Raw genomic sequence first — 10400 nt, 5'->3', positions numbered from 1 at the left:
GGTATCATCCTCTTTGTATAAAAAAAACCCTAACAATCCTAATCCCTACACAATTATAACTGGCTTGATTCAGAAGGACTGGATCAGCATCAACATCACTAGTGATTCCATACCGATGGATTGGAACAGCCGAAGGATAAAAAGTTAAAAATCTATTTTTAAAATGAAAACCAGGGCTATTTTTGTCCGATCCGAACTGATACGAGTCAATATGAATCAAGATCGGACTGTATCAGCCGAGGCCGATCCTAGTACCTTAAACCACGAGTGTTGGTTCAGTCATAGATTCCACTCACCAGCTAATCCCAGTGGAAAAGCATCATCAGTGGAGAGCATCGTTGGCGGAGACCTGCGGAGAGCCCTTGGAACCTCGACACATGGCTCGGCACAATCCGATGGCAATGATCGGTTTCCCTCATTGGGTCTCCATTTGCTAGATTTTGGGTCAAGACCCAAGTCTCCCTCCCATCTCAAACCCCCTCATCTAATGCTTCGCTCTGAAACGCGGTGAGTGAAACCACCGCTCGATCTTTCTTCCTCCTCCCTCTTCTTTCTCCCACCAGTGGCGGGCTGCAAATCCTAATGATCCCTTATTCACCGATGGAGACAACGGCTATGTGGTCTTCGATCATTCGGTATGTTCCTTCACCACTTTTAATACCCATCTCCTCTATAATCCAGAGCTTCAAGTGTTGGCTGCCATGGTTGGGATCCCCTATTCTGCCAGTCCAGAGGTTGTATTGGCTGAAGTGGTCGGGGTTTTGAAGGTCTTGGAGCGAGACACTACTAGTAGTGCAGTGAATTGAAATTTCTATTGAGTTGCTCATAACAAAATCCTTCTGTTTTGCTGAAATTAAAATAGATTATGAGGGTTCAGTTCAGGAGTACTTTAGCGGCCATTCTGGTTTTATCTTCCTGTAGTTTATCTTTCTATCAGTAGAATATCCTCTTCTCCACCTTGTTCTTCAATTTCTTCTCTCTCTCTTTCTCTCGCGCACATTTGGGGAATGGTTTTCTGATAAACAAAAAAAGATGGGAGACGAGTGGGAGGGATAAATGAGGAAGAGACCTGAAAAGAGGATCGAAGAGAGAGTAGGAAGAAAGAAGAGGGAGGAAGGAAACTTGGGTTTTGACCCGAAATCCAGACAATGAAGACCCAATGAGGGAAAACACTCTTAACCGTCGGATCGTGCTATTCCATGTGTCGAGAGCTATAGGGCTCTCCGCCAGTCTCCGCCAACAATGCTCTCCACAGACGATGTTTTCCCTAGGTTCAACTGGGGCTAGCCCTTCTTGATCTAACTTGAAAGCAGTACATATAGGTATGCCATGTATAAGGCTTAGCCCAAGGGAAAATAATCCTCTGTTTTTCTCATCCTTGTTTTTCCTTGTTTTGCTACCTGCAAAACGCGACACGTGGACAACTTTAAGACCAACGCACTGGATGTAATAATCCTCACCCAATCTTGACCGTTGGTCTTCTTGTTGTACACGTGTCACGTTCTGTAGGTAGCAAAACAAGGAAAAACAGGGATGAGAAAAACAGAGGGTTTTGATCCTAGCCCAAGACACTCCACGACAGCCACCCGTTCTGAAAGAGAAGAAAAGCACTTGGGAGTCTGGTATTACTATCACAGTAAGAGCAGAGAGAGAAAGAAAGACACAGAGAGATTAGAGAATGACAACCTGTGCCCTGAAATCTCATATTTCTCTGCCGATGCAATCTAACCTCAATAGGTCAACCGCTGAACCTACAACCCATCTCATCCTTCCCCTCAAAACCAAGCCACGAAGAAACCCTTCAGATTCAAAACAACAAAGCCTAATTATAAAAAGGTTCAGTGAGGAAAGCAACAGGGACAAGAAGAAGCCTCTCACCAGCTTAAGCTTCAAACCTGATGTCCCTAGACCTTCACAGAAAAGGACTGATGGGCTCCGAAGGTTTGTGATATTGGGTGCTGCTTCACTTGGGTTGGCAGTTCTACTTGCAGGCATAGATAATGGGAATAAGGCCTTGGCTCTGGGTCCTGAAGGGCCTTTGGTAGAGGAGTTTTGGGACAATATGAGGAGATATGGTCTATATATTGTTACGGTGAGCACTGGAGTTATTTACACCGTCTTCCAGCCTATTCTGGAGCTGTTGAAGAACCCAATCACTGCAATTCTGGCCATAACCATCTTAGTGGGCAGCGTTTACATTGTTACCCAAGTGCTTTCAGCTATGGTTGGTGTCTCTAATTTTTCTTATGATTATGGCTATTAGTATTTAGAGACATTTTGGATTAACAAATACTCTCTCTCTCTCTCTCTCTCTCTCTCTCTCTCTCTCTCTCTCTCTCTCTGTTTCTTTTTTAATAATAAAATTTCAATCTACATCCTATTGGTAGTTAGAACTTAAAACTCAAGATGTGCTCATAGCACCTCTGCTGGGAATTAGGGACTATAGAGTCGGCAATGGTAGTTGGTAGTGGATAATTCGCAGAGAAAATTGTGACGGAGAGTGCTCTAGCTAAAATAGGATGATCTGAACTCAGCCCTCAACCATTGATATGGCCTTATCCTCAAATTGCCATCACACAAAATCAATGGTTAACCAAAAAAAAAACCCCTCAAACGGCTGCACTTACCTTTCATATTTAATTTCCTTTTAATTCCCCTTCCCCCCACCCCCCCCCAAAAATAAATTTAAACTCCCATTTTTTCAGACGAAAGAATAATTAAAAAAAAAAAAAAAAAAAAAAAAAAAAAATGGAAAAGAAAAAAGGAACCCTATATCTTCATACTAGTGTCATGGGCTTTCTTTTTCCTAACCTTATATATTTCATGTTAAAAAGAAATGTTGATGACAAAAGTGTTCATTGAGTCAAGAAAGTAAGAAATGGGAGAGAGTTCCTGAAGGATAGCGTGTCTCCTGTGCAATGGGTACACACACGGAATTATCATTAGGATGAAATTTCCACCTTTCGTGAGGGATGGGGTGGTTATTTCAACCCCTTGTGTCTAGCTGTAAGGACCATGTTGTTTTTCAAACTTCTTTTCCAAAAAAAAAATACCATACTCTTGCAGTGGAGTTTAATATTTTATTTTAAAAGAAAAAAATAGATCCACACATTCAAATGTGATCTACAAAAATGATGGAACTGCTTTGGATTCATTTGACATGATTCACCTATTCTCTAGGTTCCCCCACCAAAAAAAAAAAAAACAAAAAAAAAAAAAAAGAGATGTGAGAGGCTCATTAGTTTGGTTAATTATTATATGATGTACTGCCCAAAGAATTCTCTTTTTGGCTTTAAGAAACTCTAAGAAAATAAAAGAGCGTCATGTAATAGTGAGTGTTATATGAATAGAGGATTTCAAGACACTTCACACATATTATATCCAAGTTCTCTCTCTCTCTCTCTCTCTCTCTCTCTCTATATATATATATATATATATATATTTAACCTCCTAATTTACTATTTGAGAAGTATCCTGAATTCGATTCCTCTAGTTGATGGATCTAAATGTGTCCCAACATGGCCTGGTAAGTAAGTGCGACAACTACTAGAAGGAATATAAGGGGTTGTTTCATCTTGGAGGTGATTTTCAAGGACCCATATTGCACTATAGAGGGTGATTACGTTCTTAAGGAGAGTGACCAATGGCATGTCAGCCCCACCTTTATTCTTATTGTATAAAGCCATATGTTTGCAATTGGCAAGTGTTCTTTGTTATTGTATTAATCAAGCAACAGTATGTGGTTGCTTCATTTGAAGTGTTAAGCCCTTGACATAAGTCCAATATTCTCAATTTCTTTGGTATAATTTTTTTTTTTTTTTTTTTATGGGTATTTAGGCTACCATTCAACTTTCAATGAAAGCAGTGAAGAACACTAAATACCTCTATGTAAGTGGCCCCCAAGAAATAAGAGGTGTCGAACTCAGAACCACACGCTTCTTGAGGCGAAGGTCCCTCGTCAACTTGACTACCCCCTTGAGGTTATTTCAACTATGTTCATACGATAGTCAAACATATTGAATATGACTTGTGAATGATTAAAATTGAATATTATTCATTCAATAATAGTAGATAACGTTCACTTGATAACTTAGCACCTTCCATGTTAGTTGTTTACGAAAAACAGGAAAATTTCATCAGAGCATGAAAAGAGAACCAGTCATAATATATGCACTCAAATGGTCCTTGTGAAAGAGAGATTTTGGAGCTATCGTGTAGGTAGGGATACATATTGACTTTTGCTTATTTATTCAATGGCTTTATGTCGACATTTTACTGTTTGACTTTGTTATATGATTTGGTAGACATTTTATTTGTATCATTGATACTTTTTTTTTTTTTTTTTTTTTTTGTGAGATCATTAATACATTTCAGCTTTAGAAAATAGTTGTTGACTTGAACTATAAGATTGGAGTATGTGATTTGATTTTTCAAATAAACAAGGTATAGTAATTAATTCAACCTTAATTTTTTATCTGGTTTGAACTGATTTCTCTATCCAAGCTTCTAGAAGGCAATCACAATATTTGATTTTTTTAGGAAAATTTTCTTGGAAGCTTTGAACAGAAAGAGTAAGAAAAAAAATTTGATTGGTTCAATTACCTGATGGGATTCGAATTATGATCCCTCTTGTGATTAAATGTAATTCATTAATTTTCCAAATGTTGGGATGTTCACAAACAATTTCCATATTATGCTTATAGTATAATGGGAACTAAAAGGGATAGTGTTCCATGAAGTAAGGGCTTACTGTGCTCTCTTGTCTTTGGGGGTATTTTGATATACGCAACATGCTTTGTGCGAAGCCAGGGTTTGGTGTGGTGAAGTGAGGCCTTAGTATGTGATTTCCAATGGGTATATCTCCTTTACCTTTATGAACAGGGGACACTCCCGATACTTTAGACATGATCTCTCTCTCTCTCTCTCTCTCTCTCTCTCTCTCTCTCTCTCTCTCTCTCTCTCTCTCTCCTCTCTTGGTTTCTACACTCAATTTCTCTTATTGTTTGAGCACAACTTAAATGTGTCGTGACATGACTTAATAAGTAAGTGCAACAACTATTAGAAGGCCTAAGGGTTGTTTAGAAGGTCAATTCGCAAGGATTCATTGTATCAGAAAGGGCAACAGCAGGAGAGTGTCCAGGGGCATGACTCAACTCAACCTTTATTCTTATTAGTATTTGCAGTTGGCAAGTGTTTGTGATTTTCGTTCATGTATATAACTCTCCTACAGTATGTGGTTGATTCATTTGCAGTGTTAAACCATTGAGATAAATCTTATATTCTCAATTTATTCAGGGTTATTTCTAATACTTAATATTTCAACTAAGTTCACACGATGGTTTAAACGCATTAAATATATGACTTGTGGATAATTAAACCTGAATTTTCTCAATCCTTTTTGTATTTAGCTGTTTAAAAAGCAAGGAAGAGAACTGGTCATAAATAATATGTGCACTCATATGGTCCTTCCGTGGAAAAAGGAACTTTAATTTGGAGCTATCAAAAGATAGATAATCAGTTGGTTAACCAGTAGTAGAGTCAAGTTGCCTCATAATTGACTATCTTGTAGGTGGGGTCGACATATTGACTGGTACTTATTTATTCAATGGCCTTATGTCCACAATTTATGGTTGACTCGGTTATATGATTTGGGAGACATTTTATATGTATCATTTATCTACTTTAGCTTTAACAAATAGTTGTTGACTTGAACTACAAGGTTGGAATCTGTTCTTCAATTTTTAATATAGGCAAGGTATGTTGATTAATCCAACCATAATCTTTTAATAGATCTAGTTTGAATTGATTTCACTGTCAAGGTTAGAAGGGAAAAGAAAAAAATTATTGGGTTTAATTGTGATATTCAAGAAAAGATAAGTATTAGACTCGTCAGGAAGATCGGTAAAATATCCTCATCAAGAATACGACAAGTATCAGGGTGTTTAGAAGATCGGTAAGGATATGAAAACTTTAGTTCCATATCGCCTAGGGAAGATTATTGGCAAAGAAGAGAATCAAGGTCATCTAAAACAAGTTTCTTTTCTATTCAAAATATATGGAATGATCTTAAATCCGAAAAAGATAGAATTAGAAAAAACGTAGTTAATAACCTCTAGCCTCCTTAACATGGCATAACGCGTTTTAAAACCTTAAAGCCCATAGACCAAAGAGCACAATACTGTGCCAAGGTTAATAAGGCCTGAGCGCTACATCAATTATCAATTAAAGAACCCTATCAATCTGGCATAGGAATCACCCAAATTGGCTTAAAGACATTTCATTGATTATTATCAAAAGAAAAAAGAATTAAAGAACCTTGTCAATCTGGCACAAGAATCACCCAAATTGGTGCAGGCACGAAAAGATCACACTGCCCTTCCCCTCTATGCGCTGAAGAGGCTCTCGTATGTCTTCCCATTGACTTGCTTGTTTGGTGTATCATACATCAGACTGATAGGGTCCTTTCACTCATTTTCAAATTTTATTTTTTACATTTTTTCTATATTGGTTTTTTTTTTTTTTTTTTTTGGGGCGGGTGGGTGGTTTGTTTAGAATATTTTCTACATCAAATCAAGCTACTACTAGAACTCTTTGGATTACAATATCTAATGAAATGATTCTGAATGTCATTCAAATGTTTTCTGTTCTGGGAGACAAGTTCTCAAACAATAATCCACAGAACAAGGGAAGGACAGTACTACTAGACGGGAAAAATTAAACTGAAACAAACTTGGATTATTGCATAGAAACCCACAAAGAAAATCACTTATGGATACCAATTCATACACTGCTCTTAATAGACGAACTATATCCACTATTAAGATCATAATATCTAGACCAGAGCATTACACCACCATACTTGGAGTAAACCCTAATTACTGGAAGCACTTGAGAGGTTAGCACATCTGCAGGGATGTATCCACTACCAGCTGCGTGAGAAGAAGCAGGTAACCCTAAGAAGATCTTCCCGGCCGGAACTTTCGTCGCCCATGTGTTCCATGAATTCAAAAGATTTGTGACATTACCTGAGGTGTATTCACAAGGATTATTATTATAGAACTGAACCCAAACATAGTCAAAAAGACCAGTATTGAGAGCAGTTCCAAGATACTTATCAGGGTAAGGACATTGTGGAGCCGCCGTCAAGTAAACCTTCTTCCCTTTCTTACTATACTGAGAGAGGTACGTAGCTAGTTTGTCCCAGTATCCAGTCGGTCCCATCTCGATATCGAAGTCGATGCCGTCGAGAACCGCTTCGCCAAGCGGTCGAGTCGACGATGATACATTACCGCCGAGGAAGTTGTTCCAAAGGTAGTTGGCGACGTCCTTTGCGTCTTGGTTTGAGGTTAGAGTGTAGTTACCAACGCCACCACCAATGGAGAGCATCACCTTAAGGCCTAGGCTTTGGCAATGGGTGATTTGACTACTGAAAATAGTGCAACCACCTGTATCTGGATTGCAATGGCCGGCGAGATTGAATGCCGGTGTCTGGTCGCCGCCGAACTTGTAGAGGAAAGCTATGTTCACGTAGGAATAGTTTCCTGTTGCACAGGTTTCGTTTAAGGTGCCTTCATTTCCGTTCTGACCCCAATAGATTGTGATGCCGCCGGCTGCGAGAGAGCCGTCGACGAGGAGGGTGAGCACAAGGAAGGAAAGGAGGAAAGATAATTCTTCACGTTTGATAGCCATAATTGCCTGCTTGGGACTAATGGGTCTTTGCTCCGGCAATGTTTATGGGATGGAGAGTAGAAGTAGTCCTTTTTATAGAAAGAAGAAAGAAAGAAAGTCTCTTTCTTAGGTATGAACATAGTAGATACCATTTTCAAATTTGACCGGCTCTAAATAGAGATTATTTGATGTCGGTTCAGATTTGGGCTGATCTCAGGATTCGCTATTGATCGCTGTTGACTTTTACGGTTAAACCTCTCACCCCTGACGGTCCGTTACTCTTCTTACACCTAGCTAAAGGGCAGTGAAATGATGATCATCCAATGCCCTATGTTGGATGTCTTGATAAGCGTTTCCATTTGTCCTCGTGATGGTTTAAATCTATAAAGGCCATGTGACTAAGTAGCGATTCTCTTCCCTTTTAACAAGTTTTAGATTTGAATTCAATCATATTTACTCTCATATATCTATGTGCACTGATACTTTTTTGTAGTCTTGAATATTTAGATATATTTTCTACCAAAAATATAAATATATATATATATATATATTGTTTTGATATTTGACATATTTCATTGAGACTGAAATTTGAAATATGATCAATAGTATTTGGGTTTTAGTTCACAGTAAGGGTAATTGCTGATCCGTGTCAAGATGATACTAGATTAAAACACATTTTTCAATCAATATCTAGGGTTAAAGTCGAATCATTGTTAACGTCTCAACTATGTATTGGTATCAAGCACGGTCATTATTGATAGGGATCAACTAACATACTAATCCGATACCAATTCCTAAAACCCTGCTAAATGCCCATAAATTTTCAACCCCTCCTAATCTCCTACATAGTAAAACTTGGTGTTAATCCCTAAATTACATTTGTCTTCATAACTGCTTAGGCTTTGTTTGTTTCGGAATAAAATAGCCAGTAAAACAAAATTTCAGATAAAATTTGATTTTTTGGATTTTTCGACGTCTATTTTCCATTTTGAAAATTTGTCATGAGGTAAAATTTTACCCAGACCCGTCGATTTACCGGAAAATACGTCGGGAAATTTTACTTTTAAAATGAACGTAAAAACACCCATAAAATCCAAACTTTCTGCTAAAAGCGAGCGTGGGTATCTCTCGCATCGTCTTCTCCGATGTTGATTCCCTGTTGCGAAGATCTCCATAGGTTATCCTCTCACCGCTCTTGATCTGCCGCTGTTGATCTATCTGTCTCTTCTCTCCTTCTCCCTCTCTTGATCTCCCTCTCTTCTCTTCTTCTCCCTCTATTGATCTCCCTCTCTCAGGCACAACTTTGTACTTTGCAACGAATGCCAAACCTGTAGACAAAGGTGCCAGTCCAACCTTGCTGATTGTGCCATTGTTGGGTGCGAGGAGGAGAGCTAATCACCCATATCGAAGATGGGTTCAGATTGATAACTGATGCAGTAAAAATTGACCAGCCGATCTTCCTTGCAGCTCCTGATACTCCAGCAGATCTGCACAGAAGAGAAGACAGGGGAGAATTGGGCTGACCCGACGGGGGACTCTCAGATGCCTAAGTCAAATCTTTCCACAACAGATACTCAAGAGAGTTTTTAGTAAAGAAGTGATCGATCCTCCATGATGGAGGCTTACCTTGGTATTTATAGGATGCTGATGGAGGGAGAAAGAGGAACGTTTATGGAGAGTCCTGCTAGGCGTGGAGTCCTTAAGGAGAATGGCTCTCTGATTCCAGGAATATTCAAAATCCCAAGGCATCTTTCAGGAATATTCTTCTCTTATCTCGGAGGTGCAAGTCGTGAGAGGGCTGGATGCCTCTAATGATGTGTAGCGGATAGAGTCCTGCCCTCGTGATCAAGAATCACGTCCCTTGAATGTAGGAGTATATGTATGTATGTTTTTGGGGGTCTTGCATGATTGTGCCAGGCCTAGGTGGCAAGTCGGCTTGAGGAGGGACCGAGGTGGCAGCTCGGCATGAGGGGGGACCGAGGTGACAGGTCGGCCTAAGGGGAAACCAAGGTGGCAGGTCAAACTGAGGAGGGACCTAGTTGCTCAATATGAGGAGGGGCCGAGGTGACAGGTCGGCTTGATGAGAGATCGAGGTGGTGGGTCGACCTATGGAGAGATCGAGGTGGTAGGTAGGCCTGTGCAGAGACCGAGGTGGTAGGTTGGCCTGAGGGGAGACCGAGGTGGCAGGTCGGCCTGAGGAGAGATTGAGGTGGTGGGTTGGCCTGTGGAGAGACCAAGGTGGTAGGTCAGCCTATGGGGAGACCAAGGTGGCAGGTCGGCCTGAGGGGAGACCAAGGTGGTAGGTCATTATGAGGAGGGGCCAAGGTGGCGAGTCGGCCTGTGGAGAGGCTGAGAAGGCAAATCTGCATACATGCTTCAGCCGTGCTAAGGATGGTGATATATTTGGCCTCATCACCAGCCCCCCTCTCTAGTAGTTCGGATCGGTCTGCTAGAGCAGTTAATTTGATCTCGGCTTTAGTGTGGTGTGTGCTATCTTTTTGGCATGAAACGCGCTGCTTCTGCCACATGTCACTCCGCCATTACTTCACCTCACGCAGGCGAAGAGGTGGCTTTGGGTGGCCACTGATTTTGGTAAGATCTAGCCGTCCATTTACCGCCTTCATCTCCTATAAATAGGATGCTCTTTTGCCCAGAAGACTTTGCATTTGTTCGAGAGATAAAGCCAGTGTAGCTCTCTCCTTGCTTCGACGCGATTATACTCAAAATCGTAG

The 10400-nt window shown here is 40.2% G+C and overlaps 2 protein-coding genes across 2 annotated transcripts; one reads left to right on the top strand and one right to left on the bottom strand.

The window, feature by feature from the left end:
* The first annotated feature begins 348 nt into the window (after positions 1-348).
* Positions 349-2272, top strand: LOC122060592. The gene has a single exon (XM_042623728.1). The coding sequence runs from the start codon at positions 1679-1681 to the stop codon at positions 2261-2263; it is 585 nt and encodes a 194-aa protein (XP_042479662.1). The 5' UTR covers positions 349-1678; the 3' UTR covers positions 2264-2272.
* A 4442-nt stretch (positions 2273-6714) lies between these two features.
* Positions 6715-7716, bottom strand: LOC122062120 (hevamine-A-like). The gene has a single exon (XM_042625780.1). The coding sequence runs from the start codon at positions 7687-7689 to the stop codon at positions 6781-6783; it is 909 nt and encodes a 302-aa protein (XP_042481714.1). The 5' UTR covers positions 7690-7716; the 3' UTR covers positions 6715-6780.
* Positions 7717-10400: the final 2684 nt, after the last annotated feature.

Source organism: Macadamia integrifolia, chromosome 14 (assembly GCF_013358625.1).
Source record: "Macadamia integrifolia cultivar HAES 741 chromosome 14, SCU_Mint_v3, whole genome shotgun sequence".
In the NCBI taxonomy this organism is placed as follows: Eukaryota; Viridiplantae; Streptophyta; class Magnoliopsida; order Proteales; family Proteaceae; genus Macadamia; species Macadamia integrifolia.
This window is presented reverse-complemented; position numbering and strand designations above follow the sequence as displayed.